This window comes from Heloderma suspectum, chromosome 4 (genome assembly GCF_057233095.1).
Source record: "Heloderma suspectum isolate Gila_16-S chromosome 4, 16-S_ref, whole genome shotgun sequence".
Taxonomy (NCBI): domain Eukaryota; kingdom Metazoa; phylum Chordata; class Lepidosauria; order Squamata; family Helodermatidae; genus Heloderma; species Heloderma suspectum.
Window position 1 is genome coordinate 262,307,901 of NC_139461.1, and position 13,316 is coordinate 262,321,216.

At 38.6% G+C, this 13,316-nt stretch overlaps 1 protein-coding gene across 9 annotated transcripts in view; it reads left to right on the forward strand.

The window, feature by feature from the left end:
* Positions 1–13,316, forward strand: part of LOC146348600 (bile acid receptor-like) — a 45,677-nt gene that overhangs the window by 18,755 nt on the left and 13,606 nt on the right. For 2 of the 9 annotated variants that reach the window (XM_084853567.1, XM_084853568.1), the window contains 4 exons: positions 1,081–1,150; positions 8,201–8,327; positions 9,639–10,001; positions 11,920–12,060. In XM_084853567.1, the coding sequence (XP_084709693.1) occupies positions 8,264–8,327; positions 9,639–10,001; positions 11,920–12,060 (568 nt within the window). In that variant the 5' untranslated portion in view covers positions 1,081–1,150; positions 8,201–8,263. The remainder of the gene's footprint in view (positions 1–1,080; positions 1,151–8,200; positions 8,328–9,638; positions 10,002–11,919; positions 12,061–13,316) is intronic. The other 7 variants (XM_084853569.1, XM_084853566.1, XM_084853574.1 and 4 more) reach the window with 6 other exon arrangements.

The following is a 13,316-nucleotide window of genomic DNA, read 5'->3' on the forward strand; positions in this document are numbered from 1 at the left end:
ATGTATCCCTAACAACCTCCGCATGCCACCAGTTCAGAGTAAATTGCCCATGGAAGCAGGCCCAGAGACTTGTAGAGGATAAAATGGAGGCGGGAAATCATGTACACAAGCTTGAGCTTCTTGGAGGAAGGGCAGGATGATGACTGACAACAATGACAAATAAAACATGGGAAACGCTCATCAGATCAACATTTCTACAAGTAATAAATTACTCTATCCTCTTCTCACTGCATCACCATCAGTAAATACAGTAAATGGGGATACACAGTTGTACAGGTTACAATGATTTGCATATGGAACAAACTGGCATCGGAGGTCCGCCATTCTCAGTCATTGCAGGCTTTTAAGAAGGCCTTGAAAACATATTATTTTACCATGGCCTTCTCTTGATATGACTGCTATTATTGCTGGTACTGCTGTTAACTTTGTTGCTGGTTTTATTGTTGGCTTTTGTTGTTGTTTTTATCACTTTTAATTTTTTAAATTATTATTATCAACAGTTCGAACAATACAGAATATAATCAAATTGATCAACAAAACCAGCAAATATCACAAAGTTCCCAATAACACAAAAGGCTGTACATTCTCTTGATTCTTATTACACCAATACATTATGAATAATGACCACTTTTCTATAAATCTATTATTTTGCTGTCTTCCCTCTCTAACCCTTACTATATTAGTTAACTTAACCATATATATTATTTCCCATACTTTAATAATCCAGTCATCAACTGTAGGGGCTTTCAGTTTTTTCCAGTTTGCCGATATCAGCATTCTGGCGGCTGTTAATAAATGCACTATCATCTCTATGTCATCAGACAGAACAACTTCCTTGACATAACCAAAAACAATAATTATTGGATCCAAAGGTAGTCTATATCCTGATATAATCTCAATTTCATCTATTATCTTTAGCCAATAGTCCTTAATGATTGGGCAAAACCAAAAAACATGGGCCATATCTGTGTTAGGCATTTTACATCTCCAGCACCTGTTATCACCCGTATGATAAATGCGGTTAAGCCTTGCAGGCGTTAAATACCAGCGGAATATAAATTTGAAAAATTTTTCTTTCAGGTTTGTGCTAATAGTCTGCTATGATATATTATTCCAGATCCAAGTCCAAGCACCTACTGGAATCAGACAAGTTAGTTCTCTTTCCCAGCTTTTATGATAATTATTAATTGTAAAGTCTAAATCTAATATAACTTTATAAAGCTTACTTAATAGGTTTTCCTGATTATGTATCATCACATTTTCAAAGGTGGTTTTCCCCCGAAGATGTCCGGATTTCCTTAGTAATCTTAAGGCTATACTTCTAAGCTGTAGATACTGAAAAAAATAAAGGTTGGGAGTATTGCATTTCATTCCGTATTTGTTCATATGATTTAAATGTTCTTATCTATAAGTGTGGTTATTTCTGTTAGCCCATGATTGTACCATAAAGATAGATTGCCTAGTTGCGTTTCATCTATCATCTCGTCATTATACGTAATAGCTGTTAATGGAGATAAACCCAGACTTAATATTCTTTTAATTTTTTTAATTTAAATTTTTTTTTTTTTAAATTTTTGTGAATCGCCTGGAGAGCTTCGGCTATTGGGCAGTATAGAAATGAAACAAACAAACAACCAAATAAATTTTAAGTTTCAATCAGTTGTTAAAAAGGGGTTTGGTACATGGGTTCATTCTTAATATATTTCTGTCAAATTTATTACAGAAACATAAAGTATTTTTCAACTTTGTTGAAACATTATACTGCTCTAATTCAGTTGCTCTATCTGGATTAAATGATGTCTTCAAATGCATAAGCATAGCTGCAACATAATAATTTTTTATGGATGGGAAGGCTAATCTACCATTCTTTGTTGGTTTTCTTAATTTTTTTTTTTTTTTGCTACTCTTGGTTTTTTCCCATTCCAAACAAAATCTAAGAACATTGTTTGCCAGTCTCCAAATATCTTTTGTGGGACCTTTAATGGTATGTTTAAGAACAAAAATATTTTTTTTGGAAGTACCACCATTTTTAAGGCAGATATCCTACCCATCCATTAAATATGAAGCTGGTTCCAGCGAGCCAAGTCATCTTTTACTTCAAGCATGACCTTACGATGATTATATTCTGTTAAGGTATCAAGATTTTGTGTAATCCATACCTCTAAATATCTAACTGGAGTATCTTTCCAAGGGATTTTATATTATTTGGTCATCTTTGTTTTTGTAGAATTATCCATAGTGAATCTAATCCACTCTAATTTTGTAATATTAATTTTATATCCTGATACTTGACCATATTCCTGCAACAAAAATAAAAGTTTATCATAAGTATTCATAGGATCATATAAATAAATAACTATATCGTCAGCATAGAGACTAATTTTGAAATCTTCTCTACCAAATTTTACCCCCTTTAATATATTTTCCATTCTAACAGCTTGAGCAAGAGGCTCTATAGATAATGCAAATAACAAAGGAGATAAAGGGCAACCTTGTCTAGTGCCCCTCCTCAGATAGAATTTGTCTGAATCAATACCATTCACAGAGACACAAGCACTGGGGTTTGTATAGATCATTTTAGCCCATTCAGCAAATGGGCCACCTAAACCAATTTTATCCAAAATCTGTAACAAGAACTTTTATTCTAGGCAGTCAAATGCCTTTTAGGCATCTAAAAAAATTAGTCCATATGGTTGTTTAGATTAACAAGATGTATTATATTTACTAATTTTCTTATATTCGTTGCCAATTTTTGATTTTTAATAAAGCCTGTTTGATCTTCTGATATATGATTAGCAATTATTCCATTTAATCTTTTGGTAAGGATGGGTGTCCATATTTTAAAGTCTTGATTCAAAAGAGCAATAGGTCTATAAGACTCAACTTTTGTAATATCTTTATCTTTTTTTTGGAATCACTACTATATGTTTTTAAAAGAGACTGAGTTGACATGATCTCATTCAATACACCTAATAATGGTTGTTCTATTTCCATTAAGAATACCTTATAATATTCCGGTGCAAAACCATCCATACCTGGGGCTTTATTGTTTTTTAAATCCTTAATTGTGTTATGTAATTCTGTTAAGGTAATAGGCCTCTGTAATTTATCTATAATCTGGTGTTATGCTTGGTAGTTTGATCGTATTCAGATATGATTCAATATTCTCTCTAGAGGGTTGTTCTGAAGTATATACACTTTCATAAAACTTTCTGAACTCATTTGCTATCTCTTTAGATTTAGTATAAGCTGTACTTCCTTTCTTTATTTGCCTAACCATTGTGCTATGTTGTTTCTTATTTAACATATAAGATAGTAATTTATCAGCCTTATTGCCTTTTTCGAAAAAACGCTGTTTAAGATATCTAACTTTTTCTCCACTTGGTCACAAATCAGTAAATCTAACTGTTTCCTAACACTTTCCAATCTCCTTTATATAATATTTGAACATGTCTGTTTGTGTTCTTGCTCTAATTTCTGAATGTTATTTTTTAAGTCCATAAGTTTTTTTATCTTTTGCTTCCTTAGGAAGCATGTTTTTTGTATTATCAATCCTCTCGTATAAGCTTTTGAAGCTTCCCAAAAGGTTGATTTTGTTAGTTCAGAAGTGTTATTAAATGGAAAGTATTCACGTAATTTAATATTTAAGTCCGATACTATCACTTTTAATATTTAAACCGTTTTTATGTGTTTTATTGCTGTAAGCCGCCATGGGAGGGCTTCTGCCCTGAAAGGCGACCAAGAAATATTTTAAATAAATAATAAAAATAAATATGCTAAGCCAGTATTTCTCAAACTGTGAGTTGGGACCCACCAACCAATCTCAGCCTGCCTTCAGGTGGGTGCCAGAGCTGCAGCCTGCACAGTGACCCTTTCCTTGACACCCTTTGCCCTGGCCACATCATATACGCTGCATAAGCAGACATGGCAGTGGGACTTGGTTAGCGAGCAAGGCTAATATTTTTAATAATAATAGTAATAATAATTTTAAAAAGTAGGAATAAAGAGGAGGGGGATAACAGAGGGAAGCTGTTATGCGAGGAAGTTAATGTAAAAGGAGCGGAAAGGAAGGGTGAAAAAAAATGGCAGTTGGGGATAGGGTACAAATTAAGTATGGAAGGAGAAGGGGAGAAGAAATGACAGAAGATGACTAAGAAGACTTTGAGAGGCATGTTGGAGAGCAGAAAAACAATATAAAATAAACAGTTTTCTCTGCTTAGAGTAGGGGTCCCTAACCTTTTTGATCCAATTTGGAATTCTGAGAGTCGCGAACGCTCTCATAAAATGACAGCCATGGAGGCACTTTCTCATTCATAAAATGGCTGTCATGGTGGGCGATGCCAGTAAGAAAATACTCATTTCCCACAGGGCAAGCTGGTGATACTAACAGAAAAATAAATAGCCCAGAACCCAAGGCAGAGGTGGAAGTCTGAACTCCAAAATACAAAACCATCGTGACAGATTTATCCTTTTCTAGGGATTTTATGATATGAGATTTCTGCATTTAGCTACATCATGGATCAGCAGGTAACTTATTTCATGCCATATTCCAGGAACAAAGTGTCACCATTGAATTTGTAAGCTTACAAAATTCCTGGTATTAACATACAGAATTTTTAAATAGAAGACTCTGAGATCAAGCACATTTTCATCTTTACTTTAAAATCTCAAGCAATTTCTGCATGATTCACATTTGATATAAGAGCACTGAACACAGAAAAAATACATCATTATTACAGCCAAAATACATTTTAAAAACGTTTTTAAGTTAGGTCTAAGAGCATTGCCTTTAAAGTAATAAACTATCTCACCCACATGGAATTACTGAGCTTGAAGCAAACTGGAGTATAGAGAAGTCAATGAGGAGTATAGAGAAGTCAATTGTTCATACAATTGTGGGCGGGAAAGAAGTTATCATGGTTTCTCCTGCCATGCGTGTGCCCATCATTTACATAATTCCCCACACTGCAGCACGGGTGGATGTGTCATCTGCAACCAGCACGCAGCGCGGCGGAGATAACTGTATACCCACCCTACAACCCCTAATGCAAGTTGTGGGTTGTAGGGTGGGTATGAAGCACCGGATTCAGACGACACACCAACACGTGTTGCAGCACAGGTAATTATGTAAACAATGGGTGTGCATGTGGCATACACAGGGACTGGGGGAGAAGCCATGATGGCTTCCCCCCCCCATGATAACCCAAACCCAAACAGGAGTTTCCCCTGTGATTGTCTGAACAGGTGTTATGGTCTCTCCCAAGGATAGATGGTATGTTCTGGTGAGAATCAATGTTTGGTTCCCTGTATTTTGCCTTTCTTATTCAAATGATTTATTTGCACTGCTTACGTGATACTTGTCTAAATGGAAATGTAGAACAGGACTTCTTAACAATGAGAAATTATTTTACTAAACTTCCCAGCTATGATTTGAGAGTAATATATTTACTTCATATCTTGTCAGCTTTTCTGAGCCACACTTCCCTTCAAAACAGGGTAACACCTGCTTCTCTTACGCAGGTTTATTGTTTCGCTATTTTAAATCTGAAGTGTTTCTTAGTTCTGTTTACTTTTCCCAATATTTTATGCCCACTTATTTGCATCTTAACTACATGTAAGCAGACATGGAGAATAGTCAAGTAAGCAGTTTTCCTTTTTCCCAACTCTCTTATTTGATGCACATTTTTCCTGATTTTGAGTGGGAAACCTTCCTTTCCTGAGTTTAGCTGGGAAAATAGTTCTACGGTACCTTGCTTTTCTTATGTCAAATCAAATCAAATGTCAGCAAGCTTAGAAGTCACTGAAAAGTCATAGACTATTAGCTTGCATGTTTTTGTTAGAATGCTTTGTTAGAATCAAACTGATTCAAACTTCATATAGTAATATATCTTAATATTCCTTTTGCTTCTCTATGAAAATTGTAGCTTGGGAGAGTGACCACTTATGAGAAAAATGTGAACGACCAATATTTTTATTTTTGCATAAATATTTGCAAGGTAGCCTATTGTGCAGGTTGGTGCAGGAGGCTTGGAAGACACAAAATCTTCTGGGGCAAATATTTGTCACACCATTCTTTTGAACCCAAATAAAGGGCAGCACGTTGCATGAGCAGCATAGCAATCTTTCAGTTAAATAAATCATTTTAAATCTTTTTAAAAAAATTTAAATCAGGAGAGGCAGGGAGACTGGTGGGCGCCAAGAGAGGTGTCGACTGGAAACCAGAATTAGAGTCTATGGATCAGCAAATTCTTCCTGAAATGGGGAGGCTGAGTAATGATACCTCCAGAGCCAATGTCTGCACTTAACCTGAGGAAAGCTGAATTATGGAACTTCAATGTTCAAAGAATGATTAGATATCAACATAAAACAATATCAGCAGTTGCCAGCTGTTTATCCCAAACTCCACCTCCATCTGTCACCGTTTTGTGACTGGTGGGCCTCAGTCATTTTCAGCTCCTTCGGTCCTGGGGGTAGAAAATTTGAGAACTCCTTTGCTATACTCTGCCTTCTTGCCTGATCAACACACACACACTCTCACACACAGAGGCAGAGAGAGAGAGAAATTCAAACCTCAAATAAATAAATAAATAAATAAATAAATAAATATTATATTTATTAATCGCCCATCTGGCCGGTCACCCAGCCACTCTGGGCGATGTACAAAGTGTATAATAAAACAGTTAAAAACAATAAAATTCTACAATAAAAACATCATATTTCTAAAAATACCCTAACCCACCCAAATGCCTGCCTGAACAACCACGTTTTTAATGCACGGGGGAAGCTCATTAAAGAGGGGGCATGGCGGAGTTCCCTAGGGAGGGAGTTCCACAGTGGGGGCCACCACAGAGAAGGCCCTCTCCCTCGTCCCCACCAGTCTAGCTGTCCTGGCTAATGGGACAGAGAAAAGGCCATCCAAGGCTGATCTTGTTAAGTGACCTGTCTGGTGTTGCTGGAGGCACTCCTTAAGATAGGCTGGGCTGGAACCATATAGGGTTTTAAAGGTCAAAACCAACACCTTGAATTTGGCCCAGAAAACAACTGGTAACCAGTGCAACTCCTTCAGCACTGGAGTGATGTGATCTCGCTGGCGGCTTTCTTTAATCAGGTGAGCCGCCGCATTCTGTACCAGCTGCAGCTTCTGAACCATCTTCAAGGGTAACCCCACGTAAAGGGCATTGCAGTAGTCTAGATGAGAGGAGACCAGGGCATGTACTACCGATGGGAGCAGATGGTCGGGAAGGTAGGGGCACAGCCACCGTATCAGATGGAGTTGACACAGCGCTGTCCAGCTCACAGCTGACACCTGAGCCTGCATGGACAGCTGGGAGTCCAAAATGACCCCCAGGCTGTGGACCTGGTCTTTCAAGGGTAGCCGTACTCCATTCAACACCAGGTCAACATCCCCCAACCTCCTCTTGTCTCCCATAAACCTTAAACCTTGTTTAGAATTTAGATAACCATACATTAGTAGTCTTGCCTGAATACATAATATGCCTAGTTCTTCTTCAGTGATTGCAAAGGTGGGGAGAAAATTCCAGAGCTACTCCATCCCTACTGGGAAATAATTACCTTTTGAAGCCATCAGGGTCCAGGCTAATTACTGGAATGAGAACTGAGATTATTTGAGGGAAAGTGTTAATGGAAAGGTAGATGGCGTTATTAAGAAATATGATGAAAGGTAGATTCAATAGAATCAGTTTCTTGGTTATTTCATTAAGATCCAGTGAGGCAGCTAGCTGGACCCTGGGGCCAAAGTTAGCCCTTCCCCCAAAATGACCACCCAGAGAGAGGCAGGTGATTAGGGCACCGGAGAAGCAGAAGCAAACTCTATTTTATGGTCTTGTTCTAACGTATCAGGAACGTAGAAGCAGTTTTAAAGTAAGGAATGGTGGTTGGAAGGGGAAAGAAAAATGTTAGCTGTACACTTCACAATGTAAGTAACATACACGGCCATCTAAAGACCAGGATCTAAAATTACCTAGCTGCACCACTATTAGTACCAGCATAGCATGTAATCTTGTAACGTTAAAGTGAGAACTCATTTTTATTTAGTGATAGTTCTATTGCAAACTACAGTTGTTCCTTGCAACATTCTTTCTCTCTACTCCCATTAGTTGCTTCTGGAAATCCTCCGCTTTTGGCAGCAACATTTCGACTCTTTGAAGTTAAAAATAACTAGCGTATTCCCTTTCCCTAGGTTTGCTTTTTGAAAGCACAGAACAACCCAAACTGAATGAAGTAGTGGGAGCTGGAGCAAAGCATGGCAAACACTTTTGTGACAGTACCTGATGGATACTGCCTTACTGAGCCAATCCAGTATTATGGTGAGTCCAGAAAAGGGAAACATTATCCAAAAATGTGTGTGTGTGTGTGTGTGTGTGTGTGTGTAAAAACAGAAATTTACATAGTGACTGAATGCTGGTTCTGGATGATACATGAAAGACAATCAAAGCTATCTGCAGTGCCATTTAAGATTTGAGACAGTGTGTGTGTGTGTGTACGTGTGCAAGAATTTCCCCAGGTGACAGATGTACAAGATTCACAGCAAAGTTTAAAGACCTGCTCTTGCTTGGATTCAAGATTATTCAAGCAGTAAATTTCATATTCAGCAGATATACCCAAACCATGTATTTTAAGATCATTTGTGGTTGTAGTTTTTAATACTCCATAATAACGCATGTATGCTCCTGTGGAATGCATGTAGTCCAAATCACTGGAGGTGAGCGGAGGGGACAACAACATACAGTCGCACTCTTTGCATCCCTAAACAGCGTGCCTAAGGCTATTATGTTAGGTATTGGTTTAAGGTAAAATAAAGTCATTATGATTCACACACACACACACACACACACACACTGCATATTTTAAGCATGTCTTTTCATTTCCTGTTATCTTGTTTTCATAATTTTATTTCATAAGTCTCTGCTCATGTGCCTCAAAATGTCAGAGTAATGTGTGGTTACAGTACTTTGCAGAACTTCTCCTTACAATTGCTTTTGAAAATGTACAGCATAATGTTATGCATGTTCCTTCAGAAGTAAGCCCTGTTGGATTCAGTGAGGCTTACTCCAAAATAAGTGTGCATATGATTGCAACATAAGACTACAGTCCTAAACATACTTACTAGAGACAAAGTCCCATTGAATGTAGAGGGATATATTTCAGAATGTATAGGCTAAAGATTGTACTGTAAAACTGAATTAGCTTCAATGCTGCAATTTTTAAAAAATAAAATTAAGTCCACAATCAGAGATAATATTGTCAGAAGAAGTTTCTAAAATCATATGCAGGCTGCCCTTCTGAATACACCTCTAGGATATGTTTCCATTCCAGCTGGTCATTATAAGAATTGCTACGTCACTTTAAGAATTGATACCTGAGTTAGTTATCCTCCTCCCTCCTCTTCTTCTTTTCCTTTTGTGTTGTGTCTTTTAAATTGTAAGCCTGTGGGCCACAACTCTCTTGTCTTTACTGATCTTATCTAAACTGATCTGGGAGCTGTTTTGGCTGAAGAGCGGGGTTAAAACTCCACTTTAAATAAACAAACAAATAAATATTCCAAATAATCTAAAATTCAGAGATGTTAAATCCTAAATTAATCTACTGTTTGTATGTGATTTTTCTAAATAATTTAGATGTCTTGCCAGAACACATCAGTTATCCACTGCAAGACCTCGACTTCCAGCCTGCTCCTTATTGTCAGTATTCAACAGTTCAGTTTCCTCCAGTATTACAGACACCATCTCCCCAGTCTCATTACAGTGCATACAACTTGGACTCTCAGTACAGTGATGGGCAATACATCATCAACAATTGTGAACTCAGTAAGCCCACCTGCATGGGTGTCCATGATGATGGGGGAGGATATCCTGGACAGAAACGACCCAGACTTAGTCACTCTGCCTTGCGAATAAAGGGACAGGAAGAGCTCTGTGTGGTCTGCGGCGACAAGGCTTCAGGATATCATTACAACGCACTCACCTGTGAAGGCTGCAAAGGTAATGGGAAAGGTTTTGTGACTGGAATAAAGTGCTTCAATTTGAAAGGTTTGGGAATGCCCACTGTCCAAATATTAGTTATTCAAAACCAGGGAGTCAAGCCAACAGAGGCCTTGTGGGGGAGACAGGGCCCTGCATGTCTTCTGTACACAGAGACAGATAACCCCCTTATCTCTTCTTGGTCTGGCTAGGATTTCAATGTACGTGCACCCCCTAGAGGCCAGGAAAGAGTGGCGCCTGTTTGAGGCTGCTGGAGACCATTGTTGCTGGTGGTGCAGCTGCAGTAGCAAAGCTCAAAGAAAGGCCTGCTTTGGGATATGAAAAGAGAGATACAGGAGGGAAAGGCAATGATGGTTTTGAGGGTGAGGACAAGGAACTGGTGCTGAAGATCCTGTTTGCTGTTCCCCACTTTGCTCTAGATCAGGGGTGGGCAGAAGGTGTTTTGGACTCCAGATGTTTTGGACTTCAAATCCCAGAAGCTCCTGCCAGTATGGTCAATGGTCAGGAATGCTGGGAGTTAAAGTCCCAAACACCTGGAGATCTAGTTTCTGCCCACCCCTCCTCTAGATCAGCCACCCCTAATCTGCTGCCCTACAGATGTTTGGGACTTCAGCTCCCATCTGTCCTAGCCAGCATGACCAATAGTTAGGAATGCTGGGAATTGTAGTCTGAAACATCTGGAGAACACCAGGTTGGGGAAGGCTGTTCTAGCTTATATCGAAATGGTAATAATAGCTATTGCTTCTTCTAATGGTGGCTATATGCTGCTATAATAATAGCTTTTACCTTTGAGAAGTCATGGAAGGTTCACATCTCCAGATGTGTTAGACTGCAACTCCCATAATTCCCAGCCAGCAGTACAATACATTTGGAGGGGACCAGGTTGGGGAAGGCTGAAAACGGGAAATCAGTGCTTATCTGAAAGTGTATTTATGTGTGTGTGTGTGTGTGTGTGTGAGTGTGAATGTGAGAGAGAAATTACTTTATTTTTCAAAATTTTCTTGGATATATTCCCCAGACTGTTACATAGCATTGATTAATATATCCAAAGGTCAGTTCCTGTTTTACCCAATGTATTATAATGCAACATTTCTGGCTTATTATGAATGACGATTCTATCAATAAGTACACTCTGGTACCAATACATTTTGGGGACAATCCTTCTTAGCATGGTCACCAATAGCTGGTGTAATCCCCACAAGCTCAATAGAGCCCTATTTCTCCACCTGCCCTCCATTTAAGCACATGGGCATTATGGAAAATGGGGAGGGGGAATCAACCCCCTAGTATTTTATATGCTGGAGAATATACTTGTGTTTAAATCATCACTCAGCCATGAAACTAAGTGGGATACCTTGGGCTAGTCATTATCACGCAGGCTAACCTACCTCAAAGGGTTATTGTGAGGATAAAGTGGGGCGGGGACAAAGATGATGACAAAGTATGTTGCCGTAGCAGAGAAAGGGTGAGATAAAAACATAAATAGTTATACTAATAATCATAATTAATAACATGATTAACTATTAAATTTAATTAGTAGTTCCTACTTGTATTTATAATATGATACTATTATCACAATCCCATTCATGTCTACTCAGCAGTAGGTCCCATCGAGTTCAATGAGGCCTACTCCTAGGTAAGTGGCTATAGGATTTCAGCCTAAATTTCTGTTCAGCAACTTCATTTTATGTCTTAAGGTGCAATCCTACACAAGGCGCAATCCTAGGCTGGCTGGGGCATCCTGGGAGTTGTTGGCCTTTTTTTCTGTCTAAACATGCATAGGATTGTGCCCTTACATACTGGCAAATTATTTTTGCAGCACTGTATCATGTCTGTGTATACTCACTGCCAGTTAAAATAGAGCACCCTGCTGATAAAAGCTTATTTTTATCCTCATCATTCCAAATGATTACACTAGGATTTTTTCGACGCAGCATCACCAAAAATGCAATCTACAGATGCAAGAATGGCGGCCACTGTGAAATGGATATGTATATGAGAAGGAAATGTCAGGAGTGTCGCCTAAAGAAGTGTAAAGCTGTGGGAATGCTGGCAGAATGTGAGTGCTTAAATTACGATAGTCTGCTTACTGACATGCTGCTCAACTAAGCACATTTCTTTCCTGCTAAGACAACTAAGGGTGCAATCCTATGCATGTTTAGACAGAAAAAAGTCATACAACTCCCAGCATGCTGGCTGGGGAATGCTAGGAGTTGTAGGACTTCCCTCTGTTTAAACATACATAGGATTGCACTCTAAATAGTACTGCCCCTAGGAGAAGTTTTAACTGATAGATTTGTTCCCTAGTCTTCAGAGTATTAATTAAATAATTAATGTGTTAAATACCTCATATAATAGAAGTTTCAGGGCTTCATAGAGTACAAATTTAAACAATATAATTCCAACATAATAAAAATATGAAATCATAACAATAAAACCCAGCACAAAATAAATCCCCAAAGACATATACTGACCAGCATGAGATATCTATGGGCTTCTCCACATGGAGCTTTTATCCTGCTATTGAGATTGGTTACTCACGGAAGTTTACGGCCCCTTTAGATGACGGCGTTAACCTTCACGGCGTTGCCTGCACTAAATGTCCTTTATTCCATTTTTTAAAAGATCAGAGATAATGAGCTATCAAATTACCACTGTTTCAGTTCCCTTGTGAAAAAGGAAAAGCTGCAATAAGAGGAGCTAGATCACAGCACCATCTAGCAGCTGTATAATGAAAGATATGGAAGACTCAGATAGGTGAAAGAGGAGTGGGGGAAGGAAGCGCATGTAAAGGGAGTCCGTTGTGATCCTTCATTTAAAATGGAAGCAGAAAGCCCCATTTTAAATGCTCTATATCTATCTGTATATATAGATATTAGTGCTGTGCCGAATATTTCACCCACATTTTTTTCAACCATTCTCATTCAATTGGATAGAAAAGAAATTGTTTTCGAAAAGAAATTCAAAGGAGGAGACATTTTGGAGAAATTCTCATGGGTTGGGTTTGGGGTTCTTGTGCTTACCTTACTTATGAGGTGGCTGAGGAGTGTGCATGAGTGTCCTGTCTGTCATTGTACTGTAATCTCTGTTGGCAGCCTGTAGCCTCCTTGGCTTCCCGCACTTCAGTTAAAGCCATCATGAAGAAGACATCATGAGGCAATTCCTCCCATGGGGCTTTTTCAGTTCAGAAAGTGCAGGTGGCCTGGGGGACTGCAGAGCAATAGACAGATGTGTAACACAGAGAGAATGCACGCACAACACCTTCGACCACCTTGCAGTAATGAGGTAAGCTAAAAGATGCCACCAAAAGAAATT